Source organism: Panthera uncia, chromosome C2, assembly GCF_023721935.1.
Source record: "Panthera uncia isolate 11264 chromosome C2, Puncia_PCG_1.0, whole genome shotgun sequence".
In the NCBI taxonomy this organism is placed as follows: Eukaryota; Metazoa; Chordata; class Mammalia; order Carnivora; family Felidae; genus Panthera; species Panthera uncia.
The window spans coordinates 153,699,795-153,718,078 of NC_064810.1; the positions used below are offsets into that span (position 1 = coordinate 153,699,795).

General features: G+C 44.0%; 2 protein-coding genes across 10 annotated transcripts in view; one reads left to right on the forward strand and one right to left on the reverse strand.

Annotated features, from left to right (window-relative positions):
• FBXL2 (F-box and leucine rich repeat protein 2) overlaps window positions 1-3,363 on the forward strand; it is a 132,074-nt gene extending 128,711 nt beyond the window's left edge. Inside the window, exon 16 of the transcript XR_007457435.1 lies at window positions 2,511-3,363. The gene's annotated coding sequence lies outside the window, so the exon portion shown is untranslated. The remainder of the gene's footprint in view (window positions 1-2,510) is intronic.
• Window positions 1-18,284, reverse strand: part of UBP1 (upstream binding protein 1) — a 57,633-nt gene that overhangs the window by 14,686 nt on the left and 24,663 nt on the right. For 6 of the 9 annotated variants that reach the window (XR_007457434.1, XM_049629078.1, XM_049629074.1 and 3 more), the window contains exons 3-8: window positions 12,316-12,392; window positions 7,813-7,918; window positions 7,260-7,366; window positions 4,817-4,969; window positions 4,602-4,712; window positions 4,044-4,151 (exon numbers count right to left, since the gene is read on the reverse strand). Coding sequence is in view for 8 of the 9 variants with exons in the window: in XM_049629078.1 (XP_049485035.1) it covers window positions 4,044-4,151; window positions 4,602-4,712; window positions 4,817-4,969; window positions 7,260-7,366; window positions 7,813-7,918; window positions 12,316-12,392 (662 nt within the window). In the remaining variant the exon portion in view is untranslated. The remainder of the gene's footprint in view (window positions 1-4,043; window positions 4,152-4,601; window positions 4,713-4,816; window positions 4,970-7,259; window positions 7,367-7,812; window positions 7,919-12,315; window positions 12,393-18,284) is intronic. The other 3 variants (XM_049629076.1, XM_049629075.1, XM_049629080.1) reach the window with 2 other exon arrangements.

Below are 18,284 nucleotides of genomic sequence, written 5' to 3' on the forward strand. Positions count from 1 at the left end.
AAGAAAAGTAAGCACGTCTAAACAAAGTTTCTAAACAAAGTTGCTTTTCTCTAAAAAAAAAAAAAAAAAAAAACAAATGTAGAATGTGACTGCGTTCCGCCCTGTCTCCTCCTTCAACAGGCATTTCCAATAACATTTCTATTTTTACATTTAACAACTGTTTATTAATAATTGTATACTTTCTTGTTTTGATAAACTGGTACCAACAGCAAGTAGCTGGCTGGCTCAGTCAGGAGAGCACACAACTCTTGATCTCTGGGATGTGAGTTCAAGCCCCACATTGGGTGTAGAGTTTACTTTCAAAAACATTTCTCAACAGACTTAAGAGCCTTATGGTCAGAGAAAATATTAAATTTCAGTTTGAATAAGTCTGTCATAAAGAAGTAATTAGGGTGATCGTTAAAAGATTTTCAGGCGTAAGAGTCTGTCGTATTGAGATGAAATTATTTATGGCAAGTGGAAGAGAAAACAGATCAAGGAGGAAGAATGGGATAAAATTTCAGGCATAACTACAGAGCTCCATCATGAACTTTTTATTTAACATTTATTTCTTTTTGAGAGAGAGAGACGCAGAGGGAGAGAGAAAGCGAGCGGGGGAGGGGCAGAGAGAGAGGGAGACACAGGATCCCAAGCAGGCTCCCGGCTCTGAGCTGTCGGCACAGAGCCCAAAATGGGGCTCGAACCCACGAACCGTGAGATCATGACCTGAGCCAAAGTCGGACGCTTCACCGACTGAGCCAGCCAGGTGGCCCCATCATGAACTTTTTAAATGAACAACAGTTGGGTGTTAAATTGCTATGGTATTTAAATTCGGCAGGATACACTTCAAAAAGCAATGTCATGGTTGTATCTTAAATCGACCACCCATTACGTGTCCCCTCAAAAATGGGAAAATTGACCAGAGTGTTCCAACTACTACCAACTTTCACAAAGAAATCTCATCTGCCCAGACAGCACCACTGAACTCACCGCATGCACACCAATTTCACTCTAAGTGGCCTTTTACGCATCAGTGCCCACTCCCCTGCAACTAGGCCGCTTCTCTTTCCAGCTCTCAAAGTAACACCGCCTCATCTTGCAGTCGGAGGAGCCCAACTGGCAGATCCAGCAAGTTCTAGGTGTCGCATGTTCACGGTCCTCTCCACTGCCTGGAAGACGGTTCCCTTGCCGCACCATAAAAACTATGACCATGTTGCACAACATGGACATCTAAATAAGGTAAACCGTTTAGTACTAAGTCTCCCCAAATCCGTTCATCACTGCCAGCTGTCTGAGGAAATGAAGCCGTCAAAAGCTCCAAGTTAACGCGGCACAGTAATACGGCAGGGACACCAGATTTATGAAACCTCCATAAACACACCTATTTCGCTTTTACACGAGATTCCTTCACCAGGAGAAAAGCAGGGATGCTAACAGCTTACTTCTAAAACCTGCCCAATAAATACGAGGCTTGACTCACTGAACACCAGGAAACCAGTGAAAACCGGTCCTGTTGGGAGGCCTTGGCTTCTAAGAAAACGATGGGTGCCAAGTTCTTAAAAGGCCAGGCTGAATGAAGCACCAAGGCCGGCTCTCTATTTTGTAGGCTTCTCTTGCAGTCTCAACTGGAGAGGGGAAGGGCATACCCACGAAGATTTTCACAATGTTTCTTCTACCCTGTCGTGCTTCCCTGTCTTTAAGCAATGGGGGGTGGGGGACACCTGGCTGCCTCAGTCATGAGAGGGTACGACTCTTGATCTCAGTACCCCACGTTGGGGGGAGAGACTACTCAAAAAGAAAAATCTTTAAAATAAAAATTAAATAAAAAATAAAAGAAAGCGGGGCACCCGGGTGGCTCAGTTGGTTAAGCGTCCCGCTTCGGCTCAGATCATGATCTTACGGTTCGAGAGTTCTAGCCCCGCACTGGGCTCTGTGCTGACAGCTCAGAGCTGGGACGTTGCTTCAGAGTCTGTGTCTCCCTCTCTCTCTGCCCCTCCCCCATCCTCTCTCAAAAATAAACATTAAAAAAAATTTTTAAATAAATAAAATAAAATAAAATAAAATAAAATAAGCAACAGTGCAGTGCCTACGTTCCTGAGGAAAGTCTGTAATTCATTATGGCTCCAGCAATACCTGGCTTGGACTGGTGTGGGCACGGTTTCAGTGCACCGTGAACAAAGTCCCTCCCCAGGTAGACTGGAAAATGCCGGCCCGTTTTAGACTGTAGACATTGGCAGCCTGATCTGAGCCAGTAAAATACAGCTCAGGGACAAAGACCAACAGACACATTAAAGGGGTTGTCGTGCAGCAGCTGTCCAGAGCCAACAGTAGGGCCTCTACTCAGCGTGGGACCATTTCAAACAGCACCTGGTAATAGGTGAGCCTGCCGTGCTTTCCTAACGAAGGCCAAGTGTAACTACCCAAGAACTGTAAGAAATGCTGGCCTGCCTTTGTAGGTACTCGCACAAATATACGAAACGCTGTGGACTTTTTTACAGGGACTAATCTGTACCTTACTTTTTCTTCAACAGGTTTCAAAGAGGAGCTCTCGCCACCCTCTACGAGTATCTTAACCAAACTAAATACAGCCCAGGGCAGCAAGCAACACGCTCTAGGAAGATGTGAAATCCCAGGCCAGTGAACTGCTGACGTTTTGCATACTTTAGACTTAAGAGTCATTAATAATTTACCAACAATTCTACCACCTCCAGATTAGCTCCGGACTATAATAGATTTCCTCAATTTACGAGTTATCAGAACGCATTCCTTTTCATTAAATAGTTTCTAACAAGAAAGGAAAAGCGACTTCAGTTACCAGGATCTCCCCAGAAAAGTTTACTAAGAACGATTGGTGAGTCTTCTGCTGGGAAATGCAAAGAAGATTGAAAAATATAAAACTGAAGGGGGGCCCAGGGGACCCTGGGGAGGGAGCATATAGTTGTCCACACAAGCTTTGATCCAAATCAGAAAAGCCCAGTTAAAGAAAACGCATTATGTGCGCTCCCTATCCAGACATCCACTTTTCTGTTTCACTGCACAAAGAAGCACTTGAAATATTTTCACTCAATGCTTTAATCTGGAAATGAGGGTCCTGTGATAAGGCCTGTGACTTTCATATTCTACAGAGAATTACATATACACGTGTTAAGAGTGAAAACGTCATGTCTGGCACCTTGATTTTACAAACACTGCCATGATGAATAGAGTAGCCATGAATACAGATGATGACAGTTACTTTTAAAAATTACTGAATGCTCTGTGTTTACATTTACTGCGGGTACCCGGTGATCTAAGTTTAAGTAACAAGAGAATGCTTTGTGGGCTGTTAGATGAAGAGCTGTGTCGTAAGATAAAGACATGCTGTGCTTAAGGTGACAAAGCCAAAACCCTCGACTGCATGTTGGGAGAACCAGGTCTCAGTGTAGCAAGATGCACTCGCTGTTCTGGCCCGAAGCACAAAGTCACAATGCAGGAGCCAAGAGGAAACACTGATGCAAAGACTTCTTTCTACCAGTGCTGCCAAACAGGCTTTTAAAAGCACAGACAGACACACATTCTTATACTACATGCAGGGAAATGTGACACAAAGTATTGCCTGTTAATGTCAAGCTTGCTGCCACCATTTGTCTAGATATCCATTGCATTTTCTTATCAGTTATACACATGAGAAAGCAAAACCTTTTTTAATTACACAAAAATGATTAACTCTTTTACTAAAGAAAGTATTTTCAATTAATTTCAATGCTCTTGAAGGAAGTGTGTGTGCAAAGGAGAGATAGGGAGGGAGGGAGGAAGGGAAGGAGGAAGGGAGGGAACACATTTCTGAGTGTCGTTTTTCCTTCCAAAACCACCCAATATGGTCAACTTTGTTTTAAAGTGTTAGATTTAGGAAATTTTCCTCAGTGAGGAACAAACAGAAAGCAGGAAGTCTAAACAAAAGCAAATTAAATCAAGACAAGGACATCAAAAACAAATTTGGCTTTACTTTTCGGTGGAAGTTGATCCTATATCTAACACTGCACAAGGTTTCCTGCACAATGAGAAGAGAAGCAGAAGTCCCTTACACTGCCTCGCTTTGCCAGAGAATCACCGTAGTCTGCTGGCAAAGTCCGCTTGCTGGACTTTTTCTGCTCATGTTCAACTGCATCTTCAATTATAGGCTCAAGCCTCATCTGGACAAACACCAAAGATTGGGATCAATGTCTTTTCATTATACAAAGAAAGATCTAATACCCTGCTTTATGTCTCTGCAGTCCAATTAAACAAACGTATGACTAGCAGGATTCAAAGTTAAAGAAAATGCAAAACCCCAGCAGTGACAAAAATCAGACATTCTAGGCCCCGACTTAATCTCTTGACAACTTTCAAGGTTTGTAAGGTCTGTTTGTGAGACCTGATTGGGATTTCAGCATCTTCATTCCGGACCCCACCCAGGAAACTAATCTATTAAAATCCCCCAATTTAAATAAAACATCTTCCCCACAAATTTCACAGAGAACGTTATGTCAGCCCACCACCCAAGCTTCCCAACCCTCTGTAGCGAAACCCCTCCTCAGAGTGCCGCTATGCAGACTGCTGCGTGTTTCTCTTCAGAAACCAGAGCGCTGCTGGGCGGGCGTTACCTCCGTGAGGATGGTGGTGTCGTAGGACGGCTGGTACTTTTCCTTCTCGTGAGCGGTTCTCTTCTCCATCTTCTCTCGGTCCGTTTTTTGTTTCCTGTCCGCACCTTTAGGCTTAAACACAAAGCAGAGGGTTTCGTCCAGCAGGCTGAAGACGGAAAATTTACAAGCAACACCGGGCCTTGGTTATTACTAAAAGCCTACTTTCTCTCTCTCACCTTAAACACTTTGATTTGGCAGCTAGCTGAGTGTAGATGATCCGTGTATTCTCCGTTTTCGTTCTGCTTAAAGGTGTCCACCTGGATCCTGAAAGGCACTCCCTTCTCGCCTCCGTGCTTCCGGGGAGTGAATTCTGTGCTGATGCAGTGCACCTGGAAAACGACTCAAGCTGAAAGGGACTCAGAGACCCGTCTACGGAGCCCCTTCTATCTTACTCCTTCTGGGACGTCCCGCCACAGCCACAGATTCAAGATCTTTTCAAACCAAGCCCTGCATATTAGCCAGATGCCTGTCATGAATTTCTCTGTACGGCTCTCCTCTCACGAATCCCACTGGGCCTTTCTGGACTTTCCCCAGTCCGGCGCCTCCTGCCCTTTAATGCAGGACTTGTTCCCATCACGGGTACTCTCCTACCTCCACTCTGGACTGAATGGTGCTCTCAGACCCAGGGTCCTCGGCCTTGCACACGGCTCAGTCCACGGCAACGGACACCTCACCGTCGAGAGCTTCCATTTGTCCGCCCTCTCCCGCCACCACCTCGCCTAGCCAGCCCATCGCCTTACTGCCGGGCCTACACACGCCAACTGTGCGACCGACCACCTGGGCGGTGGCCACCTTCCCCAGAGCCCACTACTCACCCTGCCTGTGTGGTCTAAACTCCTCTGTCAGCCCTCAAAGTGCACCGAGGACAATGCTCACTTCCCACCACTTCTGTTCCTCTTCCGATACCAGTACAAGGCCAGCTAATACGAACCATGTCCCTAGTGATTCTTAGTTGATGGGAGATACTATTTGGTAGGCCACAAAAACACAAAATACTAAAGATTCTTTACAGTTCACACAAATGAGAGCCTACTTAGGCTCATCAGCAATTAAGCAATTTCCCTTTCTACATGAAGATTACCTAACTCAGTTGTTTTAATAACACCATACACAAATTTGAACAGAGAGGGTATAAAAATTACTACTAAGTATATTTTACACATATTATATTTATGTTTTTAAAAAACTCATCTCTTAGGGATACAAATGGGTATTTAGGGTGAAATGAAATGCCTGGGAGTTGCTCTCGAGTGCTCCATCAATAACAAAAACCAAGGAAACTACTAGTAACTGTTGAAGCCAGGTGGTGGATACACTGAGGATTCATTCTTCTTCTCTTACTTTGGTGGGGGTTTGACATTTTCAATATTAGAATGTCTTTAATGGCAGAAGGAATCTTGAGCTGTACACTTTCTTCAATCTCACCCTTTAATTTTTTTTATTTTTTTAAGTAAACTCTATGCCCAACGTGGGGCTCGAACTTAACAACCCCAAAATCAAGAGTCGCATGCTCTATGGGCTGAGCCAGCCAGGTGCCTTAATCCTACCCTTTTAAAAACAGCAGCTTTTGGGGGGTGCCTGGGTGGCTCAGTTGGTTAAGCGTCCGATTCCTGGTTTTGGTTCAGGTCATTATGCCGTGATTTATGAGTTTGAGTCCCAAGTTGGGCTCTGTGCTGACAGTGCAGAGCCTGCTTGGGATTCTGTCTCCCTCTCTCTCTCTCTGCCCCTCCCCCCGCTTGCTCTCTATTTCTGTGTCAAAATAAATAAAAATAACCTTAAAAAAAAAAAACAAAACACCTTTTGTTTCGAAGGGGCACATGCATCCCAATGTTTACAGCAGCAGTATCAACAATAGCCAAAGTATGGAAAGAGCCCAAATGTCCATCGATGGATGAATGGATAAAGAAGACGTGGTATATATATACAATGGAGTATTACTCGGCAATCAAAAAGAACGAAATCTTGCCATTTGCAACTATGTGGATGGAACTGGAGGGTATTATGCTAAGTGAAATTAGTCAGAGAAAGACAAAAATCCTATGACTTCACCCATATGAGGACTTTAAGATACAAAACAGATGAACGAACATAAGGGAAGGGAGCAAAAACAGGGAGGGAGACAAAACATAAGACTCTTGAATACAGACAACAAACTGAGGGCTGCTGGAGGGATTGTGGAAGGGGGGATGGGCCAAATGGGTAAGGGGCATTAAGGAATCTACTCTTGAAATCATTGTTGTACTATATGCTAACTTGGATGTAAATTAAAAAATAAATTAAAAAAAACCCAGGAGCTTTTGTTGAAGAGAAATACATCTTACGAGAAAAAGAAGTTTTAATTAGAAGTTTTGATTAGTGTTATTACCAATGGTAAAAGTAGTTTGAGTAGTAGGTTAGTCTATAAATGACGGATTTAGTAGGATAACCCCAACTTCACTTTATACACACACGTATACAGTTATGTGTACGTAGGTTGAAAAACATACACATATAGAAGACATTATAAGATAGTTTACAAACAAGCTTTTAAAGAGAACATTGTGTGTGAAGAATTCAAGCTCATCCATGGTCCTTCAGATGACCAGGCTGGTGGACTGCTAATAAGGTAAAACTCCAAACCTGAATGAAAGCAGACGTGCGCTTTGCAGGGTCCCACAGAAATTCAACCGCATTTAACTGGCTTGGATTTGTCCTGGTGTCAATTATTCCCACAGACATTGGAATATCTGTATTTTAAGAAGAAGTTACACAGAAACTCATCTACTACAAATCACTGAAAAGTTACAACTTAATATCATTACGTGCAAATGAAATCCTTCAACACCTCCACGCTGAACCTTTTCCTTCAACGTTCCCATGGTCAACCACACTAACACCCAAGCCCGCCCAACGTGCACGAGACTTTCTCCCCTCACGGTTTCTATTTCACTTCATTCAACGCACGATGGATGTGCCAATCGAGAACTAAATAAATGGTTTCAAACTCAAAATTCCTGACTCGCGCTCTTTTAGCACCAAAAAACCCACTTCATTTCTAAGTACAGAACAACTCAAGGCACGCAGGACCCGCTAACACCAAACTCTCTCCTCACAGTTAAACACGCTGCCAACACAGTGACAGGCACGGCTGCCAACCGCCGTCTCTCCAGAGTCTTCCGACAGCCACTCGTACCTAAATCGAGAAGTCTGTCTCCTGGGCGATTCCACTTCCAGCCTTCGAGTTGCTGATGCTCTGTGTACTGCAGCCGTCTGTCATGGAATACAACTCTTATGATGCTCTATGGAGTAAGTGGGGAAAATGAGCGCTTTTAAACTATTCCAGCTAAAATGCAGAAGTGCTTTCACTTCTTATGCATTAACCTACAACAGACGAGCATGCAAGGAAAATTCTGCTTTCAACATTTTCTAAGTGAACTGCTTTCTTCTTGGAATATGTGGATTATGGGTATAATTATTCAGTGCAAAAAGAATTACAGCCCAGAAATAAAAAGCACAAATAAAATGATCACTTAGGTAAAATTTTTATTTAAAAAGTTGACATCGCAACTCAAAATTAAGGTACACGTCCATAAAATCAGAGAGCAAGAATTTGACTTCTATGAAGAAAACATCAGATTACAAAAATGAAAGGGCAGAAGCAGACAGAAACCCGGGCACAATGGCAAAACTATTTAAAATAATAGTTAATAACTGAGGGTTTTTTTTTTTTTTTTTTTTACAGACAGTCAAAGTACTAATATATAGAAATGCTGAATCGCTGTACCTTACAACTGAAACTAATGTAACACTGCATGTTAATTATACTTCAATAAAATGAAAAACTAAAAAGACAGTCAAGGGACAGGTGGGAGAATGTGCCCACACCCACCAAGAAAAGAACATATATGCTAAAGTCATTCTCTACTATTTACGTGCAAGGGGTTATCTGAGGTAAGCAGTGGGGGGACGTTCCGCCCACAGGCAAACTTCATCCAAACACTCCGGTTCCCAGGGAAGACTTTACTCCACACACTTGAGGCCAGTTCTCCGCTCTCCGCCCATCCCTCCTTCACTTCCCACACGTTTCAGGTGCCAATGATTGTTTGGTTCCAGAAACAAGAAAACAGGTCATGCAATGTCTTCAGATACCAGATTTACCCTAATTAGTGTTTCTGACGCATTTATAAGCAACTTTCTCATGATGCAGTAAGATTATCATGTTTCCAGTCTACGCTCTTGTCTGACTAGGAAATAATCTGTTAGCAACACATATAAATACTGCTTTAGTGCCTTGCCTTCCCTACCCACCAGGGTGCTGCCCAAAATGTGGCAGAATGGAGAAATATTTTGAAGGAAACTATTAAAGAGCAGCAGTATTTTAATGTGAAACACAGTTGACCCTCGACAGCATGGGGGTTGGAGGCGCCGAACCCTCCCACAGTAGAAAATCCACGTGTAACTTTGGACTCCCCCAAAACAACTACTTACTAGCCGACTGTTCACCAGTTTACCGATAACATCAACGGCTGAGTAACGCACATCTTGTGCGTTGTTACAATAAAGTAGGCTAGAGAAAACAAACGTAGACTAAAAAATCATAAGAGAAAATACATTCACAGCACTACGCTGTGTATATTGAAAAAATCTGCTCCTAAGTGGACCCGCGCAGTTCGAACACTTGTTGTTCAAGGGTCAACTGTAGTTTACAAAGAGGCCAAAAAAAGTCACTGGGACCAAAGTGGAAATCTATAAAGGCACAGTCACAGCTCTGGTTCGTGCCGCCCGCCTTGCCACCGGCACCCACGTCTTCGGGGCCTGCCCGGGCCGTCCATCAGCACCCACGTGACACCGCCGCCCGCGGGCAGCGAAGACCTCACGGGGAAGGTGCACGGGCTGGCGGGGGCCTTGGGTCACGTTGCCCAACAAGCCGAACTCAGAATAAGGTGCAGCACAGAAATGTCATGATTTGATTCTTTCGTATTTAGTGAGAACCAGATCGAATCCACACATTCAGATGAAAATAGTATGAGAATATCGGTATTGGATTTAAGAGCTTGACTCAACCTCATTCTGGTAGGCCAGACTAAAATGGCACAGTAAAGAATATTGAAAGAGAACCAGAGTTAAGAAGTGGCAGCCTATTAAAAAAAAACTCGTGAATTTGGAAGGGGAAAAGAAAATCAAACACCAAGAGAGCCAGCAGGGGAAAGGGGCCCTAACAGCAAGAACGAGCAAAGCGAGCACATCACCAAGGCTACTGAGCACAGCCAAGTTCCAAAGCACCTCTGCCGACCCGGCATTTGTTCCCTAAGATGCCCCCACCATAGCAGACTCAAAGATCGTGGAGTCAGGAAATTAGACACCAGATTGCTGCACAGTACTTCCGGGATATATACTGCAGATAAAAAAAGGGTGGGATTCTTAAGAAATTCACCCTGCAGTCCTCTGGCAGGAGCAGACTGTTGCTCTGAGTCCCAGGCAAGCTCTCGGGCTCTAACTTGATGTATTCTGGCACAGCCACCAAATATCAGACATGTGGCTTATCATGTGGAAGATGAAACTGATTGAAAACCTTAGAAAAATTTTTTTAATGTTTATTTTTGAGAGAGAGAGAGAGAGAGGGAGGGAGGGAGGGAGGGAGGGGACGAGCGGGAAGGGGCAGAGAGAGAGAGAGACACAGAACCCGACGCGGGCTCCAGGCTCTGAGCTGTCAGCACACAGCCCGACGTGGGGCTCGAACTCACAAGCAGTGAGATCCTGACCTGAGCCAAAGTCAGACGCTTAACCGACTGAGCCACCCAGGCGCCCCAAGACCTTTTCAAACTTAACCTTTCCACTCTGTAAGCTAACTGTTTAGGAAAACTGATGCTTTCAAAATGAGTGCTCTTGTCGAGGAAGAATATGCTTGTTTAATGACAGCAAGACACCCACTTTGCACTTAGAGGGAGACGGTTTCTCTACTGTCAACAGTTCACTTACCTCATAATGAAGAGTTGTTTTTGCCTTAATTTCTTACCTGGCATGAATCTTGTAAATTAGAGGTTTTTACATATTTTAATTTGGAACTAAACCCAAGAGGCAGAACTTAAAGCAATCAAGCAACAACTTAATTAACCCTGCCATTCCAAGCTAACCTGACTGGTATTCTCGAGTAGCTTATCACAGGCACCCATGATACACGTGTGTTTATCATAAACCACGTGATAAACACATGTGGCTGCATCATCGCACCATTCTACCTCTGGTTATATTTAAATTTTACCATATAAGTAGCTCTTTATTAACGTCTACCATTTTTACGTCCAGTTTTAAGGACCTCAATACCAGGCACACAATGCCTTATTTCATTTTGTACAGCAGTCTACAATTTAAACAACTTTTCAACACTTCTACATCGATTTTTTTTAAAGCGGCTTCTCACAGTCATCCAATGTAACTTTCACAGTGACAGAAGAATTCACCCACATCTTCCCTTAAAATATATACTCCTGGTGGCATTTTCACAAATACAATTGGCAGATTTGCCTGCAGGTGAACCAGGGCACCCGGTGGCCTGACAACAAGCCAGCCTGGTAGGACTAGGGCATCCCGAGAGAATCTCTGACATTTCGAAGCTTCCTACACACTAGAAAATGAGAGCTGTTAATCTGACCTGACTCACCCTACGGGGAAAGGACCAAACCCACGGACCGAGCACAGACCCGACAGACTCAAAGCGCAAACTGGTGAATGTGAGAATGGGAAACGAGCTGTCTCCCTCTGGTCCGGGAAAGATGGGAGCCCTGGGAGTCGGAAGTCTGGGAGGAAGCACTAAAACATCCCAAAGATGCTCCGGCTCTCCCAGATGGGCCCAAGCTGCCTTTCCCGCGCTCACCCTCTAAAAAGGCAGACCCACAGAGGGGAGTCTTTCCATGGAACGCCTCTCCATACCGAGAGCCCAGCAGTGCCCAGGCCCCCGGGTGCCTCTCTGGGAAGACGGAAGCGTCAAGAGAACAAAGGGCTGCTTCTCTCACGCTGACACTTAGCCACACTGAAGCTCTGCCTTCCCTCAAGCTTCTTCCAGAAGTCCTGCCCTGTAATGCCACCGAATCTATAGTACACCATTCTGTGTGACAGGCAGAGGCTAGAGGATGCCCTGCAGGACACTGGAGGGAGCAGGACGGTCCCGAAGATCTATCCTAAAAGGAACGGACTAGCCAGCCGATGGTTATGCCTCCTACACTTGGAACGACCGCCCTCGTTCAGATACGTCTCAGTGTGGACACAGGGTGCACAGAGATTTCCAGTCTTCAGAGAGATTTTAAGAGGTGAAATAAAAGGGCTTTAAAAGTGTCATATGAACACTTAACATTTCCCCCCACATTATTCTTTTACTTTTAAAGGAAAAACTTAAAAGTCTCTGTTGTGGTGGTGGGTTTCTCCCCCACGGCTGCAACTGTGGTGCCTTAGTGTCCAAAGGGCTTTCGCATTTACTTAACCCAGTAACTGCTATTCATTTCTGTTTTATAGACAAGGACACAAAATATAGTTCAAAACGTCAAGAGTTGCAGTATAGCCATTACTTCTTAAAGTGAAATTAAATGATTTTAAAAGAACGACTCTCGTGCAAAAAACCTAAACCTTCTACGGCAAACCTGCTACTTTTTTCAGTCACTGCAAACAATACCTGTTAGGAATCAAAATGGATCATCCTTACCTTTACCAATTTTCCAGTAATCTCGGGCATATCTCCCATTTTCCGATTATCCAGCATCCGAATTTCATAAGACTGACCTATTTTGAACAAATTGTTGAATTTAAAGAAACTGTGTATCACCGACAGTCCACACAAAGAACATCGCTGTTTAACATAAAACTTCAATGGCCTCTCAACTAGAGAAACCATTCAGGTTGATCTTTCTTTCCTACAAACCACATCATCCTTTCCTTCGTACACTATGACAGAAGAATGAAGAGATTCTCTGACGGTTTGTTTTCATGTGCTAGACTCTCACATTAACATTTTATTATACACACAAGCATAATCTAAGACCAGTTTTTTACCACGGCTTTACTGAGATACAATTCACATACCATAAAATTCATCCTTTTAAAACCTGACTCGTGCTTAGCATATTCAGAATTGTGAAATCATCACCACTACCAACCATGGGGCATTCTCATCACCCCGAAAAGGAAACTGCACCCCTCAGCAGGCACTTCCCACCCTCACCCACTCCGCCCCTGGCAACCACTCATCACTCTATTTTCTGTCTCCAGGGACTTGCCCGGCTCACACCGGACATAAACAGTCACACGGTATGTGATTCACCGGCTTCCTTGACTACGCATGCTTTCAGCGTTCACGCGTGTCCCAGCAGGACAACGGGCAGATATCCTTTCACTGCACTCTGCTGCATCCCCCTTGGCAGATGCCACGGTTTTTACAACTGGAGGTTTGTGACCACCTGCATCAAGCAGGTCGATCGGCACCACCCTTCCAACAGCACGTCAGTCACTAAGAGTCCTCGCGCTGTACCTGTCACGTTTTGTCATTCTCAGTATTTCAATTTGTGTAATTCACAGTATTGCAGACTTTTTCATCATTATTGTGTTTGTTATGGTGAACTGTCATTGTAACCCACTGTTTAGCAAGAAAGCATTTTTTTTTGAAGTTTATTTATTTTGAAAGGGAAAGAAAGAAAGCGAGAGAGCAGGAGAGGGGCAGAGAGAGAAAGAATCCCAAACAGGCTCTGCGCTCTCAGCGTGGAACCCGATGCGGGTCTCAAACGCACAAACTGTGAGATCATAACTGAGCTGAAATCAAGAGTCCGACTCTGAACCAACTGGCCTCCTCACTGCCTGGGCCTCCCAGGCGCCCCGCGATGAAGTATTTTTTTACCTAAAATATATACATGGTTATTGCACACTGACTAGCCTATAGGGTGGTGTAAAGAGAACTTTCATGTGCACTGAGGAGCCGAAAAACTCATCTGACTCATTTTACTGCAAGGGTCACTTACTGCGGTCTGGAACAGAACCTGCGCTGCCTCTGTCTGAGGTGTGCCTGCACTTCACTCCTTTTTACCGCAAATATTCCATCGCAACAACGTACCCCGTTTTGTTTGGCCATTCACTAGCTGACGGACATCTGGTTGGTTCTCCTTCTTGGCCATTAAGAGTAGCGACACTGTGAACATCTGTGTACTGAGTTTCGTGCGAGCCAAGACCATGTTTTGATCTAGAACCTTCTTCCTTGTGCCCAATGGACCCAACTCACATTCTCTCGCTGTTTAATGTCCATAAGAAAACACAAATAGACATCGACACACCAACCTGTATCATTAGGAACGTAAGCTGTTGCCAACAGTCAAGAATGTACTCCGCAACCACAAAAATGATTTCTCAATTACCCATCATTAAGTAGTAACGACCACAGCATAATCTGATGTGGAGAAAATCAAGAGTGCTTACAGGAGCACCTGGGTGGCTCAGTGAGTTAAGTGTCCGACTCTTGATTTTGGCTCAGGCCACGATCTCATGGTTCATGGAATCAAGCCCCACATCGGGCTCTGTGCTGACAGTGTGGAGCCTGCTTGGGATCCTCTCTCTCCCCCTCTCTCCCTGCCCACCCCTACTCGCTCATGCTCCCTCTCAAAATAAATCTACTTGAAAAACAAAAAAAAAAAGGCGTGTGTCTGGTATGCATATGAAGCTGAGGATATTTATGATCTAGTCCACACTCCAATGGCGCATACTCTGTATAAAAATATACAGAAGGTACTAGATCATATGGTCAAAATACAACAAAAGGTTATTTTTTTTTTTTCAACGTTTTTTATTTATTTTTGGGACAGAGAGAGACAGAGCATGAACGGGGGAGGGGCAGAGAGAGAGGGAGACACAGAATCGGAAACAGGCTCCAGGCTCCGAGCCATCAGCCCAGAGCCTGACGCGGGGCTCGAACTCACGGATCGCGAGATCGTGACCTGGCTGAAGTCGGACGCTTAACCGACTGCGCCACCCAGGCGCCCCAACAAAAGGTTATTAAATCACAACCAAATCACTCCGAGGCTGGTGAAGGAAAACCATTACATATAGTATGTTACTAAGAAAAAGTCCTTAAGTCTTTCAACAGATTGAGATTACCACTAGATAATACTATGGCAAAAGACATTCTTAAAAAGTTAAATTTGCAGCATACTTAACAATGGATCTAAACTCAGAAAAACAGTAAGAAATAAATTTTAAAATAAAGTATATGAATAGGTATTTTAAAAACTATACTATTATACATTTAAAAGTACACTCAACTTCACAAAAATTTAGGCAAATTAACAAAATGTTTGTGTTAATTATCAGATCAATAAAAAAATGTTTAATTAAAAACCAAGTAGGTGAGGACAGGGGAGAAATAACCTGCCCAGGAGGGAGGGAAAACTTGTCCTGTGAGGATTATTTTATGATCCTCAAAATCTCAAAATTCTCAGCACTGAAAAAAAATCAAATCAGGTGCTTGAGTGACTCAGTCGGTTAAGCCTCTGACTCTTGGTTGAGGCTCAGGTCTTGATCTGAGTTTCCTGAGTTCGGCCCGCATCGGGCTCTGTACTGGCAGCGAGGAGCCTGCTTAGGATTCCTCCCACCCCCTCCCCCCCCGCCCCTCCCCCACTCACGCTGTCTCCGTCTCTCTCAAAATAAATAAACTTAAAAAAAAAAAAAAAAATCAAATAAGGACAACGTCTCCGTGTTCCTGTCTTCCTTTGTATGGTTTTTCCTAGTCAACCTAACAGGACACCTCTATGCTCAATACAAAGTTCAATGTTTTCACAAACAGATCTCAGGCTTCGTTGCTCCTGTATTAAAGCACTGTCGATTTCTATTCTCAAATCCAAAGTAAGTTTCTACAACAGGCTCTGTAACACTTGCTCCTCTTTAAATGGTTTCCCTATGGGTGCCTGGCTGCCTAAGTAGGTAGAGCAAGCGACTTCTGATCTCAGGTTTGTGAGTTCCAACCCCACGTTGGGTGTAGATTACTTAAAAATAAAATCTTTGAAAAAGAGATGATATTCACTGAGTGAACAACCAGGCCTTCATTGGTTTAATTTCTCCTTCTCTTTGATCCCCTTCCATAAATCTCTTAATAATATAGTTTCCAGAAACATGTCTAGGTTTTAACTGAAATATAAAGAAGACTCCAGTATCAATGGAGTATACAGTTAACACAACAGCAGTACTCTGATTTGCTAGTCCTATTTTAATTTTCTTATTTTCTTTTAAACTCTGTAAAAAATGTCTATTTATTTATTTTTGAGAGACAGCATGCATGCACCTGCGTGAAAGAGCAGGGGAGGGGCAAAGAGGGAGACAAGAGAATCCCAAGCAGGCTCCGTGCTGTCAGCACAGAGCCCAATGTGGGGCTCAAACCCACGAACCGTGAGATCATGACCTGAGCCAAAATCAAGAGTCAGACACTTAACCAGTGGAACCACCCAGGCTCCCACTAGTCCTGTTTCCAACTTTATATTCTGAACTTACCTTTCATGTTTTGACTTTAAGTTTTATTGAGAGAATATGAACGCACGCACGCACGCACGCGCACACACACACACACACACACACACACACGTGCTCGCAAGAGTAGGGGAGGGGCAGAGAGAGGGAGACAGAGAATCCTAAGCAGAGTGCACTGTCAGCACGGAGCCCAATGCAGGGCTCGATCTCAAGAACCATGAGATCATGACCTGAGCCAAAACCAAGAGTCCGAGGTTTAACCTAAGCCACCCAGGCACCCCTGAAGTTTTGACTTTTTATTCTTTTGGCTTACAAATGCAAAAGCACTGACAGTCGAAAACTATAATTGTTGTGAGTTCACATCCCCACCCAGTCTAGCTTCCTCAGATGGACTCCAGAGCAAATGGAGCCCAAGCTGTGACAGTCCCCCACCCCTCCCCTCCCCATGGCTAAGTTCAAAGAATTGATTTCTAAGGTCCTAATATAGAACTTGAATCTGTAACAAGAACCACAGCTAACCTCAGGGAAATGCACAGCTGTAAAATGAAATTAACAAGAAATATATTCTTTTTTGAAACTTCTATCATTTAACAGTATTTTGCTTTTTCTTTCCGAGTTTTTATTTCTTACATATTGGTTTTCTTCTCTCTCTTCTCTTTTTTTAACAGTATTTTTAATCCAACAGACATGCTATTTCCTAGGGCCTAAAACCTGGGTTCTCCAAATAGAAGTTGGCCTTCCAATGAGTAGGTATTTCTCATCCGACAGCAGCGAAAAGCTGACCTGGGAAAATCAAGGGGTTCAGCAGTCACATCCCTCCCATAAGGAGGGAAGCATCAAGGACTCAGGTGCAGCTGTAAGACAAGGGGCGGCCCAACTGCAGCCAGATCCCCACCCCAGGGGAGAGCCAGCTGCCTTTACGCCACCCTCCGGGGCTCCGCAGCATTTAGACTACAGTCTTTCACTTCGCAAAGGGAGACTAATTCTTGTCACCTAAGGGCAGAGGAGGTTAGCTGCTCAAGCATAAACAGGAAGATACAAATATAGTTTTTAAACTCTGTACTTCTATTGTTCAAAACAGTACAAAAACTGACGCTCCGAGGCATCGAATACAACTTGAAAAACTCGTTCCAATTTACACCTGCCTAGGACGTTAAGACTACACAGAATTTATCTTTTCTTTATGGTTTTATGCAATGGCAAATATTCTTCAGCAATAGCTGCCCAAGAGGCAGAAGGTGAGCAATGAACTTTAAGGGTAGGCTACCTACCGGCAGTGACCGAGCTACAGCCAAAGAATGGCACAAGCACGTGCCAACACTCAACTGAGGAGACCCATCCATAAGGCAGTGGTGAAGGAAGCTTGCATACTTGCCTGAATATTCAAAGTGATTAAAATATGTAAGCAGGGGTCCCCAGACCAGCAGCAGCGGCATCACCTGGAAACTTGTCAGAAATGCAAATTCTCCGGCCCTACTCCAGACCTCTAGAGACAGAAGCTCTATGGGGCACAGCGATCATGTTTTGACAAGCCCTCCGGGTAACCCCAAAGCATGCTACAGTTGGGGAGCCACTGCGTATGTGAAGCTCCCAACAGCCAGTCCATCAGTACTCTCTCCAACACGAGGCCCTCAGGACCCTCTCCTGGGAGTAAACTTTATATTCAAAAAGCCCTGAGTAAAATGCCAAGAATTAACCATCTTTTCCTTAGCAGCTGAATAAATACCGTATTACGATAAACACTCCCAAAGTGCTATGCCAAAGAGAAAAACAGCCTGGTTTGCAAGGGCTGGTTATACAATTGTATCATTTTGCACAGGGTTCATTTAATATAATGCTTTATCCACCACTGTGCAATATTACAGGTAATAAGATTTCAAAATCCTTCTTAGTTTAAATGGCTTACCGGTCTATGCCGAAATTAAGAACTAATTCAATCTAGAGCTGTTTAAATTGCATTACGACTCCTTTGCAAGGAACCGCAACGCATTACATTCGTTTCCTTGTTTGACAGCATCGCAACAGTCTAGGATACCTCTTACTCCGTCATTAACGGGTGCTCCACAAATACACTATATTCACATATATGCATTATACATGTGTGTACAGTTCACATATGTGAATATACGTACATGCGCAAGCGCACACACACACACACACACACACACGCACACA